The 15,781-nt window shown below is 38.2% G+C and overlaps 1 protein-coding gene across 9 annotated transcripts in view; it reads right to left on the bottom strand.

The window, feature by feature from the left end:
- PIAS2 (protein inhibitor of activated STAT 2) overlaps positions 1-15,781 on the bottom strand; it is a 95,043-nt gene that overhangs the window by 44,662 nt on the left and 34,600 nt on the right. For all 9 annotated transcript variants that reach the window (XM_075993476.1, XM_012745358.3, XM_075993477.1 and 6 more), the window contains 3 exons: positions 11,065-11,149; positions 5,244-5,294; positions 5,023-5,113 (listed from right to left, as the gene is read on the bottom strand). In XM_075993476.1, the coding sequence (XP_075849591.1) occupies positions 5,023-5,113; positions 5,244-5,294; positions 11,065-11,149 (227 nt within the window). The remainder of the gene's footprint in view (positions 1-5,022; positions 5,114-5,243; positions 5,295-11,064; positions 11,150-15,781) is intronic.

The raw sequence follows: 15,781 nt of genomic DNA, 5'->3' as shown, positions 1-15,781 counted from the left end.
CAGAATTCAAACTAGAACCTCACTCTGCACTTAATTATGTCTCCAAAGTCTCCTTTATTCTATAAACATCCTTCCCCGACAAACACACCCCCCCCCCCCGCCACGCCCCACATTTCTTTTCCAATGCTGTTGTTCTACTGGAGAAACTAGGATTTTTGACCTGAAAAATGACCTCATATTTTGGATTAGGTAGATTGCTTCTTCATAGTATGCAGTATGCTTCTTCATAGTATGCAGTTTGGTTGCTCTATCTCCCATATATTTTTAAAATTGATAATTAGTTGGACACACTTGATTAAATTTGGGCCCAAGTTTTTAGACACAAAAACTTCACAGGGAATGTTGCATGCTTCCTATAGTATAAGGCACATAAAAGCTGCTTGTCCTGTTTCCAGAAATGTCAAGGTTGAGCAGGAGTTGACCGGATGTCAGCCTGATCCCCAAGGTTCTCCATCAAGCTTTGGCCTAGCATCCATAGATAGTTACTTAGATCTACTATATAATTATCAATTGCAGAATAATGGTTTTCTAATTCTTTTATTTATTTTGATTGTATTAGCTGAAATGTTTCAAGAAAGAATTTGACCATATCAACATCTGGCTACCCTGAAATGAATAATTCTCTCCCTTAATTAATCCTCAAAGTAATGAGTAGGTACAACCTACAGTGGCTTGTTTTAGTATAATTATAAACTTATTTACATATTTGATGGTTTTCAGTCTACTGTAGTCATTATTTTTTTCAGATGCCAAAATTATCCCATCTCAGGTCAAAGGGAGCCTTTTCAAATTGGGGTACGTGCATGTATACATGTTTTTAAGAGAAAAAAATTTTGAGTTTACTTCAAGTCCAGACTTACTTTGAGGCAGGCCAATGGGGTGACTAATACACAGCATCAGGAAACAGAAATCCACGTCCTCAGAAGTAAAATTTAGAACAGGGCCAGTACTGATAAGTCTTTAGGCTGCACCAAAAGGAACTACTTGGAGATTTTTGCCAACTATTATATCACACATCCTCTCCATTCTTTGGAATCTTTCAAAGAAATATTCTTCCCTATCCACGCTTCTTCCCCCCTCCAACCTTATAGCTCCACAGATTTTTACACAAACTTCTCACAATTTAAAAAGAAAAATAATTCAGCCTCTCAAAATAACTCCCTAGGCAAAAAGGGCCTTTTTTTCCTCTTCTGCCCATAAAAACATGGAATTTTCACATCTGGCTGCCAGTCTGTACACTGGCAGCACTTGGAGTTGGGGGGTGGGGTGGAGGGGAGGATGGTCTCTGCGGCAGCTTGTCTGTCCACGCTGCACATCATCCTCCTACAAGCCCTATGAGCCGCTCACGGTCTTCCCTGCATCAAGGGAACCTGGAAAATCAATACATGAAGGTGTTCATCTCGACATAGTATTAAAAAGAAGTACATGAGCTGCTTTCATCACTATCTGATCCTTAAGAGTCCAAGGACACACTGCTATTGTCAAAGTAATACCATTTCCCATTGTATATGCAATATAATGGCCAACTGTCATGGGTCCATAATGACTGGATGCTGCAATAAGATCATACACAAAAGGACTTATTCCAGGACACAGACAACTTCAAATATATTCAGGGCTCTAATGGGAAATTCCATGACTATGTCAAACTTATCCCTCCCTCCAGGATCTATTGTTCAATTAATTAGGATCATGGGCAAGGACCAAATGACAAACATTTTTGTGGCCTGTTGACGCTTCTCACAACTGGAACGAAGACCCCAAGGCTCTTGACGGTGGGCAACAGCTCAGCAGAACTCCTTCAGAGCCACTGTAGCTTTCTTCTTCTAAGGCTGCAGCACACTCATTTATAAAGACTCCATATTTCATTATCCCAGTCAATAGCAATTGTGGATCAAGAGGTGGTTTAAGGAGTTTTCCTAACAGTTGCACGTGAATTTATGTCAGTTGTTCTATAGGAATTCACAGGGTTGAGGTAAAAAGCCTCTTTGGGAAAGCCTGGCAGTTGATTTTCTTTGGGACAACCCTACCAGGATCGGGCAAGTCCTTCCCGTTGCCCTCTGTTTTTGAAATACGTCTTTGCCTTTCTCTCAATGCTCCATTTCTTTTCCTCCTTCACAACCACCCCTGGAGCTACCACAGGGCCCTGGCTCTAGAGTTTGAATGCCAGACCCAGACAATGGGCACTTTATGTAGCAGCTGACATGTTCACAAATAGCCTAGTATAAGTACTAAAGGGTTAGCTGATACTTTGGAATAGGAACCAGCAATAACTGAGTAACAACGTCCCAGAGGAAAGTACTCAACCGCCTAATTTCCTCTCCCTCAAAAGACTAGAAGAGTGACAAATTCAAAGCTATCCACAGTGGTGCTGTAGACCTCATACATGAAGATATCATCCCAAAACATGATACTGATTCCATTTGGAAGTTTTGTGGAATGTGTATGTACACACATCTGTAGCCACTGTATTTTCTATAGCAATGCCAGAGTTTAGGCAGAGCCTTACACATTTCAGACACAATCCCCATTAGTAGCACAGTCACGTGATGATACTGGATAGGTTTTCAAGGTGAGTCTGTAGACACCAAGAAGGCTTCCATAGTTACGTCTTTCTTCTAGTGGGACAGGTTAAATAGCAATGAAACTCATAGGTCAAACAAATCTTAGCACACCCTAGGCAAAGAAAAATGGATATAAAAAGGCCATGGAAAGTATACACAGAGTTGTTCTATAATCTATGATTCTGCCAGGCTGTCTTTGCCCCACATCTGGCCACCCACTGGCATCCTTCAGCTCCAAGTAGGGTTGCTTCTCCCCTCAGTTCAGATCTAGATAAGAGCTCCTGAGAATCTTACTGCTGGTAGCCAGAAACCTGAGAAGCAAATGTCTCACCTGGGTTTTAACCATGGATGGGGCCATGTAAGCAACCCTCCCTGACCATACTACTCAGCCTCTGAGATTTCCCCTTTCATCCCCAGGACTGTCTCAATGGATTTCAGTCTCATGAGCATCTTTCAGAAAGAGTCAGTGACGCAGTGTTGCTCAAGTCCTGTAAAATGCATGAAACAAGTATTTCTCAGGCCTCCAAGAGTCCACAGGCTGTGTATAAGACAAATGAGACTCCTAACAACTAAGAGAAGTCACATCCACTAAAAGACAAGGCTCAGCCTCGGCCATGGACTATATTCCCCTGGAGCTCAATTATAAGCACATGGCTCTGGTAGAGCTCAGTCCTAGGCTGTGTTGTCTGACTTGCTCAGCTGCTCATCAGGATTGCTTATATACTTATTCCAGAGCCAAGTCTCGTGCTCAGCAGGGATGCTAAATGGCTTCCCCATCTCCTCAATAGTTGCAAGGGTGTCTGTTCTATTGGATTGGCAAGTTGGCATACTGATGGAGTCACTGTTCTCATAGCACTTCAGTTGTAGCAAATATACCTCCCACTTTGTAGTGCTTGACAAACAGGCCATGTTGTACTATTTTTTTTGATTATGGCTTTCCTGGCCTTCTATAGACTGTAACAATTTAGCAACATATGCCAAGATTCAGTGGAAACCAATACAAAATCCAGTTCAACAATGTAAATGTTATTTTAACATTTCACTAACAAGATTTAAAGAGTCTAGAAACTTATCAGGCTAGAATAGGCTGTATACATTCATACTATATATATCTTCCAGGTACTGAACCCCATATAGTACTTCACTGCTTAAACAGGTTGTCAATCAAATATCAGTGCATGCCCTCAAATCCCAAGCACATGTATCATCAAGGCTAAAGCTTGGAATTTTTTATTTCTGTGGACAGTAGCTCTCAGCATCCTCTGCTTCTCACCATATCACCTACTGGCCAGGCCCAGCTAAACCAGACATCCACCAAAACATGCTGTCTTACATATTCAAGTGCCCACGTCCTGCCCTGCTACTATGCCACTGGATATGATCCCAAGATCTTCCTTACTTTCTGGACCAAGATGTCCCAGGCTCTTGCTGGGCATGGTGGTGTGCACCTGCAGTCTCAACCTACTCAGGAGGCTAAGGCAGGAGGATCACATGAACTCAGGAGTTCGAGTCCAACCTGGGCAACACAGTGAGATCCCATCTCTCTCTTTTTTTTTTTTTGAGACAGAGTCTCGCTTTCTTGCCTAGGCTAGAGTGAGTGCCGTGGCGTCAGCCTAGCTCACAGCAATCTCAAACTCCTGGGCTCAAGCGATCCTCCTACCTCAGCCTCCCGAGTAGCTGGGACTACAGGCATGCGCCACCATGCCCGGCTGATTTTTATATTATATATATTAGTTGGCCAATTAATTTCTTTCTATTTTTATGGTAGAGACGGGGTCTCGCTCAGGCTGGTTTTGAACTCCTGACCTTGAGCAATCCGCCCGCCTCGGCCTCCCAGAGTGCTGGGATTACAGGCATGAGCCACCGCGCCCGGCCTACCATCTCTTTTTTTTTTTTTTGAGACAGAGTCTCACTTTGTTGCCCAGGCTAGAGTGAGTGCCGTGGCGTCAGCCTAGCTCACAGCAACCTCAAACTCCTGGGCTCGAGTGATCCTTCTGCCTCAGCCTCCCGGGTAGCTGGGACTACAGGCATGCGCCACCATGCCCGGCTAATTTTTTTTTTTTATATATATATATCAGTTGGCCAATTAATTTCTTTCTATTTATAGTAGAGACGGGGTCTCGCTCAGGCTGGTTTTGAACTCCTGACCTCGAGCAATCCGCCCGCCTCGGCCTCCCAAGAGCTAGGATTACAGGCGTGAGCCACAGCGCCCGGCCCCATCTCTTTTTTTATACAGATATATTTTTTAAATGTTCTAGGCTCATATTTTCCATCTCTCCCAGACCTAGTATCAGCCATTTCTTTCTCCAAAGAGCCATGGATCACTTAGGTGGAAAACATTATTTTAATCTAGATGCTTGGACTGTTCATCACTGGTACTGAGTTGTCACTGCTTCTAGGACTTGTCAGTGTTTATATTAAACTTATATGCAAATATGGTGAATAAATAGCAACTTACAGGCAAAGGAAATAACTTCCCATTTACTTTTATACATAGGCTATTTGGATAGTTATCTTCTTGAGGGCAACTTGTCTCTGCCAGGCAAAGTCTGCATTAATAAAAGAAAAAAATTATTCTTAAATAGTGTACTCAAACATGCTTATGTGTTTTAAAATTCAGAGCTATATGCACATAGTTAGCAAGTGTAAAATTAAGGTAACAGAAAATTTCAAACTCACCTCAACTGAACTTGTACTGTATAATCTCTCCTACCACCAGGCAAAAAATCCCTGTTGGAAAGAGAAAGAAAATAGGTTAAGAAATCACAAGGAAAATTCACAGGAATACTCTCACCAGAAAAAAAAAAGCATTATTTGTATTTTTGTTCTTATTCCTTAAAAGATGAACACTACATTACAAACAATCAAATATTAAGGTACGAACATTAATCAAAACACTGGGATGATGATAACCCCCGTTTACTTAATTTTCAGCCATGTGTTTATGGCAATTTTAAGGTTATTTTCAATCCATAGAGATTTTGATAATGCAAAATTCATTTTAACAGACAACAAATTTGGTTACCACAAAAGGAAGTAGCCTACATTCTGAAAGAGTTTAACAAATTAATCTATTTGCTTAGAGGTTCTTAACCTTGGCTGAGCAATCTAATCACCTGAAGATTTTTTTCTTTTTTAAATATAAAGATCCATTTGCCAGATATTCTTATTGGTCTTGAGTACAGCCTGAACATTAGGTTTTTACAGCTATTCAAGTGATTCTAATATAGAATCAGGATAAAGAACTAGTGTCTAGAGCAGGGGTCCTCAAACTTTTTAAACAGGGGGCCAGTTCACTGTCCCTCAGACCATTGGAGGGCGGGACTATAGCTTTAAAAAAAACAAATTCCTATGCACACTGCACATATCTTATTTTGAAGTAAAAAAACAAACGGGCAAAAACACACACATGTGGCCGATGGGCTATAGTTTGAGGACACCTGGTCTAGAGTCTCAACATCTTCATATCATGGTAATTTCGTAATTACGTAATTAAATTAAAGACCCAACCTCTTGTAATTTCTAGAGGAGAACCTAATGGTCCCATATGAAATATCTTTTGGGACCTTCCAAACCTTTGCATCTCAAAATGGAGTCTACAGTGAAGCAGCATTTGTTATCTCTTAGGCGCTTGATAGAAATGCAGAATCTGAGACCCCATCCCAGACCTGTACAACTAGAATCTGTATTTTAATAAGATCCCAGGTGACATGTATACACACTGCAGTATTATCCTTAGCCACTGCCATAAATCTTACACTTTGTCTTCTGATCATTAGAGTAGTCCCTTCTTAAGAAACTTGAAGTACATTTAACCCTAACCTTGCTCTAACAGGATCATTCCTCTCACCATTCCCAATTCCCTATGTTCACTGAAAGGCAATAAAGCATAGCAGTGACCAGCCTGAGCTCTACAGTTCCAAGCTGTACAAACTTGGGCAAATTACTTAATCTTTCTGTGCCTGTTTCCACATTTGTTAAAGATGGAAAATTATTACACCTACCATATCCAGTTGTTATGATTAAATATGCTAATAATATAGGTAAAGTACCTAGATATAAAATGAGCTCAGCAAGTGTGAGCAAATGGCTGCTATTATTGTTTTCTACTGCTCCCACTGTCTTCCTTACCACTAGTAGCCTCCATCCTTTTCAAATGTCTATTCAAAACATCCCAGTATCCTAGACAATACTGACCTCTTCTGAGCAACCCATATCATTCCACTAATTCAAATCAAGAAATATCTCATAGTCTGGGCAATGGAGCCTCAAAGATAAATAAAACACAGTATTTGCTTCCAAGGACTCATAGGCTAATAGGTAACAGACACATAAAACTAAAATAAAATGTGATAAGTGCTATAGTACATTATGAAAAATAAGTGCTACAGAAAAAGGAGAAATTGTATTTCTGTCTTGAAAGTTTGAGGCAGTTAACACAATTAGCCTGATCAAATTAGAACCACTGCTCTACAAACCGTGTTTTCTAACTATTTTTGCTTAATGGCCCCACCAGTAACATTAGTGAGGGCAGTTCCACTAGTGTGCTGATTCTCAACAAGAGGAAAGGGTGAGATTCAACCAGAGATACAGAATCTTATTAAGATACAGAATCTTATTAATAAGATCAGAATCTTATTAAGGAAAACATAATCTGAAAACAGAGAAACAATAAGTGATAAGCCTAGGAAGATGGATGGAGCCAGGAAAGGCTCATGCCTATAATCTTAGCACTTTAAGAGGTTGAGACAGGAGGATTGCTTGATGCCAGGAGTTCGTGACCAGCCTGAGCAACATGGCAAGATCCCCATCTCCACAAGAAATAGAAAAATTAGCTGGACATGGCAGTGTGCACCTATAGTACTAGCTACTCAGAAGGCTGAGGAAGGACGATCACTTGAGCCTAGGAGTTTGAGGCTGCAGTGAGCTATGATGACACCATTGTACTCCAGCCACGGCAACAAAGCAAGACCCTATCTCAAAAAAGAAAAAAAAGAAAGAAAGAAGGATGTGGATAGATGTGAGCATGTTACATGGATAGATATGAGCATGTTACAAAGAGTTCTGAACAGCTCCCTAAGGAGCAATATTTTATTCTGGTAAGGGGAAATTGACATGAACAGAGAAACACAATGTGCTAAATGTCTTCACAAAGATCTTAAGTAATGACCTTCCGACATTCATTTTCTGCCAGTCACTATTGTAGAAACTTTCACGTTGATCCAGACATAAAGTAAGCGATTACTGTACGCCAGGCACTTTAATCGGTTTTGAGACTATAAAAACGAGTAAGCGATGTCACTTTCATCGCTTGTAATGAAGTTTGTAAATGCAAGTAGTGAAATAGATGCAATAATACTTTAATAGAAAGTAAGCTCACGGCACAGTGAGAGACAAAGGCTGTGTTTGGGGACATCTGGGAAAGCATCATAGAGTATGTAAGACTTGAACTGGCCCTTGAAACATGACTTAAGAGGTTTGCCAGGCAGAGTTGAAAGAAAGGATATGTGAAGGTACAGAGATATAAAGGAGCATGATTAACTCAGGAAATAAAACAGGAAAGCCTAGCCAGAGTATAGGTTCCTATAAGAGTAACAGGAAATAAAATGATTTAAAAAAAAAAAAAAAAAAGGTGGGCAGAGCAAGAAGTTGAAGTGAACTCGTGGACTTCATGAGGTACCACTACAAAATGTGTAAGCACAAAAGAGAAAAAACTCAATGGGTTTTAGAAGGATTACGTGGTCGGCTGGGAGATGAAGAGTTGAGACCAGTACAATTGAATAGGCAAAAGATGAGACCTTGACAGTTATTTAAACATATTAATTTCACTCAGTGATATTTAAGCATAGTCAGTGATTGACTAGATATGGGAAGGTAGGATAAGGGAGGGGGAGTTTCCTGGATTATGCTCAGGTTTTGGAATGGTGCAATTGGATAGATGGTGATGCTACTCACTAGGACAAGGAGAAGACTACATAAAACAATCTCCCCAGCCACTCACTTAGGTTCCAATTTTACATACTGGGCAAATGATTCAGTGAGGTTTAATCACTTGCCCAGAGGCATAGACACCTACACTCAGAATTCACTTTTCAGTTGGTATTAACATAAAGACCATACTAGCTCCCTCAAAGTTAGAGTTGTATCATCAAGTTTTAAACATTGAGAATTACACAGAAGGATTAATGAAGCATAGCAACTGATAGGATGTGGTAAATGAATAGAAGGCTAATACAAAGAGGCCTCTGTCCAGACAGACCCCAATGCCATTAATGAAATGAGGAATACAAGAGGAAGTATACCAAGCAGAACTCTCCTTGAAGCCAGTTTACTTTTCAACTTTGCATCCTTGGTGCCTAGAATATTGCCTAGACCATGGTATACAGCCAATGATTATGTGCTGAAGGAATGAATGAACAAAAGACAACCGGGTTTGAAGGAAGTCAAGTTCAATATTAAATGTGTTGTTTGATGTGCTTGAAGGTCATCAAAATAGAGAAGATGTCCAGAGGGAGGTGTTGGTGAGTTTGCAGCCAATATAAAAATAACTAAGTACATTCATGAATACTATCAGAGTAACAAGAAGAGAATCAGAGATCAATTACTGGGAAGAGGTATGGGAAGTCAGTGTGAAGGACAGATGGGATGATTTAACATAGCCATACCAATGGAAGGAGTACTACTAAAGCCAAGAACAGAGCTGAACCCCAAGGATCACTCTGAAAGACATAATGGGAAAAACAAAAAACAAAAACAAAACCTGAACCTGAATGTATTCAAACCTCTAGTCTAGATCTTATTAGGTAAAGGGAAGGAGCTATACTAGATAAATAGCAGTAGTTCACAAATTTGCTGCACACTGGAAACACCTGGGAAGATCTAAAAACCACTGATGTTTAGGTTCCACTGATGTTTGGGGGAGGTCAGATACAGACTGTGAAAATGTTGGTGATTACTGAAGCTAGGTAACTGGGTACCAAATCTTTATGTCCACTTATTGGGAAGGAGATTTTTACTATTTGATTCTACAAACTCACAAAGGTTGGGATTTGTATGTACACATGTATGTGTGTGGTCCTTTTTTTTTTCTTTTGGAGGGAGGACTCCAAATAGCATTACTTTTAAGATTCTTAAAAATTTATATTAGGGTTAAATATACATAAGATAAAATTTAACATCATAACCATTTTTAAATGTACAGTTCTGTGGCATTAAGTACATTCACACTGTTGTGCAACCGTCACTAACCATGTACCTCCAGAACATGACTGAATTTTTTTAATTGAAAATAATTATTTCAGCTAGTGTGGTGGCTCATGCCTATAATCTTAGCACTCTGGGAGGCTGAGGTAGGAGGTTTGCTTGAGCTCAGGAGTTTGAGACCAGCCTGAGTGAGACTCTGGCTCTACAACAAATAGAAAAATTAGCTGGGCATTGTGGCGCACGCCTATAGACCCAGCTATAGATACATAGACCCAGCTATAGATCTATAGACCTACAGACCTCAGGAGACTGAGGCAGGAAGATCACTTGAGCCTAGGAGTTTGAGGTTGCAGTTAGCTACGAAGATGCCACTGCACTCTACCCGGGGAGACAGAGTGAGACGCTGTCTCAAAAAATAATTATTATTATTATTATTTTAGTCATTATACTTCTTGACTACTTAATAGTCACATGGTTCAAACTTCAAAAAGACACAAAAAAAGACATAAAGTAAAATGACTCCCCATAACTCTGCCCCAACTCTGTCAGGGTGACTGTACAGCTCAATTTGCCCAGAACTGTCCCAATTTATGTTATCCTAGAATTATTAATACTGTTCATTTTTACTCTCAAAAATGCCTCAGTTTGGAATGATAAAGTTTATAGTCACCCTATCTCTGGGCTGTTACCACAAATTATTTATGCTACTATATCTGGAATACCATTTCATAATTTTTTTTAAATTCCCAGCAAATATGACAAAAAGTAATTTAAAAGATATTCTAAAGTTTTATTCAAAGGTTAAAACTTTTTTCTAGTACACAGCACTTATTAAATATTTGACTAATCTCAAAGTATGCTCCCCTTACTTAAGGAGAAATAAGCCAACTGTAATGGACTGAATTGTGTATTCCCCAAATTCACAAGTTTGAGGTGCTAACCCCCAACGTTACTGCATTTAGAGATAGAGCCTTTAAAAAGACAATTAAGATAAAATGACTCCGTAAGGGTAGGTCCCTAATCCAGTATCACTGGTGTCCTTCAAAGAAGAGGAAAAGACACCAGAGACACTCTGGTACGGAGAAAAGGCCATGCAAGAAGATATGGGAGCCAAAGAGAAAGGCTTCAGGAGAAACCTAACCTGCCAACATCTTGATCTTGCACAGAAGCCTCCAGAATTTTGAGAAAAAAATTTCTGTTGTTTAAGCCACCCAGTCTGTGACATTTTTGTATGGCAGGCCTAGCAAATGAATATACCAACATTCATGGAGAAATATATTTCAAACATTCCTCTTACCTGGATATGCATATCTCTCTAACTTGTTGAGGTGTCAAAGCAAAAATAAAAAACTTCTCTTGAAATCGTTGAATACTGCTTTGAACTGGGGAGAAAAAAAAAAGATAATATTTCAATAATAAATCCAAGGGCATAACCACCTGCAATAATCAGGTACTTCTAATAAACATCTGCCAAATTCTGAAATTTTATGGTTACAATACTCCAAAAATCAAGATGTGCTGACTGAACTGTATTTACCTTGGAATGAGTAAAGACACCACAAAGGAGCTTCTTTAATTTTAAGCACTGAATCATTGTTTATCCTAGAACACTAATTATAATATATAGTCAAATTATAACAAAGTCCTTCAATCTTATAGTTCATCCTTAACTATAGTACCATCTAATAAAAATCTGAGGAAATCAAAAACTCTCCCTAGGAGAACTCTATCTAAGAATTAAGTACTTTTTGTTTGTTTCCTTCTTTCTTTGTTGTGTTTTGTTTTCAGTGTTCTGTATTCGATTACACAGAGACTTCATATGAGAAAATTTTAAATATCAAAACTACTCACAGTTATTAAGATACATTATTTGCAACCAAAAAGACTGACTAGTTAAAAAAAAGATTATCTATGAAGTCACCTTTCTTATTTATATTAAAAATTGAAATGTACTAATGATTTCACAAAGAACTGTAAACAGATTAATACTGATGAATTATTCAATAATGTTCTAGTGACCATTAAAACACAAGAAAAAAAGCAAAATAGAGAGGCCTCAAGTCTTCTGCTTCCTAACAAGTACCACACCACCACCCAAGGAATGGCAAAATGGCCATGATGTGTGTTATTGCCCACAGTTTTCCTGATGCATAAAGATAAATAAACAAGATGCCAGTTGAATATCCAATGTCAGAGGTTTCAACCACAAGTCACACCAACTCAGAAAACTATTAACTTTCTGGGTAAAATACTCTTTAAAGCATGGACAGTTTATTGCAGCAATTATGCTCTTAGAAATAAGGTCACAACATAGTTTATATTTTCTCAGGATACTTAAAAAAGGAGGAAAGAGAAGGATGCTGTTTATGATGAAGGCCTAAAAATTCAGGAAACAAAACTTCAGGTTATTGACATAATTATGGGGCATCAAACACAAAGACCTAAATATAGCAGTTAGTCCTCAATCTTTCCTTTCTTGCACAGATTCCACTTTATCTATGGCTAAGAGTCACCAATGGTATCCTGTCAAAAGTAATAACCTATATTTTAAGAATACAAGTTAACAAACTGCATTTTCAACCTTAATGGCATGAGTATCTTCTGCCAGAAAACTCAATAGGTCTAACATAAGTACAAATGGAGTGCCAAAAGAAGAAAGCAAAAATGGGGCATTAAAAAAAAAAAACTTGCAGAAATAATGAAAGAATAATCTATAACTTTGATGGAGAAGAAAAAAAGATTTACAAACCAAACCCCAAGCAAAATAATACAAAGAAAACAACCTAGTCACATTATAATCTAATTACTGAAAACCAATGACTATAAAATCTTGCAAACATTCAGAGAATGAAATATTACATAAAAGGGAACAATGGAACAACAATACAAATAAAGGCCAACGTCCCATCAGAAGTAATGAAGGCCAAAAGCTTTCTTTAAAGTGATGAAAAAACTGTCAACTAAAAATTCAATATCCTTCAAAAACAGAGTGAAACAATAACTTTTCAGATAAGCAGAAGCTAAAAGAATTTGTTCACAGCAGACACACATTACAAGAAATGCAAAAGAGGCCGGGCGCTGTGGCTCACGCCTGTAATCCTAGCTCTTGGGAGGCCGAGGCGGGCGGATTGCTCAAGGTCAGGAGTTCAAAACCAGCCTGAGCAAGAGCGAGACCCCGTCTCTACTATAAATAGAAAGAAATTAATTGGCCAACTGATATATATATAAAAAATTAGCCGGGCATGGTGGCGCATGCCTGTAGTCCCAGCTACCCGAGAGGCTGAGGCAGAAGGATCGCTCGAGCCCAGGAGTTTGAGGTTGCTGTGAGCTAGGACGCCACGGCACTCACTCTAGCCTGGGCAACAAAGCGAGACTCTGTCTCAAAAAAAAAAAAAAAAAGAAATGCAAAAGGAAAATTATTGGAACTTTCAAAAGACACAAATTCCAAATTGGACCTTGGGAAATGAAAATCACTACAAACAGTAAAAAAGTGGCAAAAGTAAAAAAATGCTGTTTTTTTCCTTGTTGTGATTTCCTTAAAAGGATAACTGTTTAAAGGAAAAGTAATGGCATTGAAAGGCAGGTAAAAGTAAAGATATGATAATGGCAAAAAAGGATAGAGGGATGGAAAAATGAAATTATATGCCCAAGAATTTTGTTTCTTGCTTCATTCTGATTAACTTCATTAACATAAACCTCCCCAGAGACAAATATATTCTTAGTGTGCCAAAAAAGTGGCAGGTACTTACACCTGCAAAGCCCAGCACAAGACCCTCTGAATTCACCAGGACAAATGCCAGTATTTGAGGCCCTGTCTGGATGACTGGACTTAACCTACTCTGAAAAGTTCCTATGAACCATTAACTTTAACATTTGAAACTGGAATGCTTCCATAGTTGCATCACACATATATGTATTCAATATGCACCTTTATATCAAATTGCACATATATGTTGCATGTTGTACTTATGCAACATGTATGTACAATTTATAGAATTTGCAGCTTAATGTTAGTTTATATCATAACAGACATATTTTTAATGTGCTTTTTTTTTTCTGACTTACTCTGGCTTTACCTGTCATTTATTAATATTTGCTAGCAAATTTTCAAACCAAACTATAATCCCAAATAACCATGGGAAAATGGGTATTATCACTATATACCATAAGGGAATTCCAGAAACTTATAGCAATAAAAAACAGTGCACATGATAATAGAATCTAATTTGTATTGGTGCTGACAGTTTTAAGATAAGTCAATTTTATGACACAACAGCAGCCAAAAGTACACTAAACCTAATAAGGTAAGCCAATTAGCAAAACTGTTATTTTAATATAGATCATGACAAAGAATGGCAGGACATAAAATAAAAGTACACAGGTTTTACAGTTTATTTTCTCCCCGTTGTCTACAATTTGGGAATCAGAAAACCAATTCTGCACAGATCCCATGAATGCTTATATGTTAATGACAAATGAAAAGAAAATGACCACAAGTCAAGGGCATGAATTAAATATGGCTTTATTCAAACTCTTTCCCTTTTCACCAACCCTTCATAATTTAGATTCTATTTTCCAAATATGGCTACAAACTTAGCTCCCATCATGTCCTTCTCATTATGTAACCCTGATATTCCTCTTCCAATTGAGTAGTGGGGTCTACATCACTCTCCCTTTGAACCTGAATGGTTCCCTTTGTGACTGCTTCAACTAACAGTGTACAGTGTAAATGATGCCATATAACTTCCAAGGTAGATCATAAAAATGCCATCTAAGTCTTTCTTACTCTGGGGATGGGGACTCTGGAACCTAGCTCTCATACTGTAAAGAAGCCCAAACTAGACCACATGAAGAACCTACAGGAAGGTATTCCAGCCAAGAGCCAAGTTGAGTCCAAGGCTTCGGGCAGTAAAGCTGCCAGACGTGTCAGTGAACATGCCTCCAACTGGTCCAATCTTTTAGCCATCAAGTTGCCACAAGCATTTAAGTCTTCTCAGCTAAGACCCCAGACATCCTGAGATAAGAGACAAGCCATCCATACTCTGCTGTTCCAAATTCTTGACCCAGAGAATCCATGAGCATAATAAAATGCCTGTTTTACACCACTAAGTTTTAGAATAGTATATTATATAGCAATAGTAAGTGAAACATGCCACAATTTCATGAAATAATTTTAGCATAGTTAATTTTAGAAGTTCCAAATTATACCATATTCAGATTTATTTATAATTACTAATTGATGAGATCGCTGGTATAATAATTATGACTGTTCTAAACTTGTAGATGTTGGTGCTTTTCTCCTTTTTATTAATTTTTAAACTAAATTGAACCAGAATATAATATCCATATATCCTAACCTTAGCCCTACTGTTACTACCCAGGTTATTTAGGAAATTTACATAAGATTTTGAAGTCTTTCCTTACTCTTCAGTTCAAATGAGAATAATAACACTTTCTCACCTGTCCTTTAAAAACTGTTTTATGGATCAAATGCAATAACATATACAAAAGCGTTCTGAAAACATAGGACACTAAACTTTTGTAACATTATTTTCAGTTCTGTAAGTCCTCATTAAAAGTCTCAACTTTTTAAAAGACATCAAAATTTCAGTAAAAAATACAGTTCAATAGATGCATTTGTCTTGGTAAAATATTTAGGAAGAAAATTAATATTTTAATATGTCTAAAATGTTAAATATTCTTAACAAAATATAAAACCCATCAAGTCTCCCTCAGCCCCTAGAAGTATTATATTGACATCTTTTGATAAACTGGTTGGTCAAGAATACTTCCTAGCAGTTAGTACCTGGGTTAATAGGAGCTTATAAAATGACCAACACAGGGAAAAGATAAGATAAACCAAGAGGTTTTATAGGTAGCTTTGTGGATTATCATGGCTTATTCTAGCTAATCTGATAATAAAATAATTCACAAAAATAACAACAAAATGAATCAGTTTATTACCACTTCAATTCATTATCTAAGACTTTGAAATATTTGGTTCCTATCAGCCA

The sequence above is a fragment of the Microcebus murinus genome, chromosome 17 (assembly GCF_040939455.1).
Source record: "Microcebus murinus isolate Inina chromosome 17, M.murinus_Inina_mat1.0, whole genome shotgun sequence".
Taxonomy (NCBI): domain Eukaryota; kingdom Metazoa; phylum Chordata; class Mammalia; order Primates; family Cheirogaleidae; genus Microcebus; species Microcebus murinus.
This window is presented reverse-complemented; position numbering and strand designations above follow the sequence as displayed.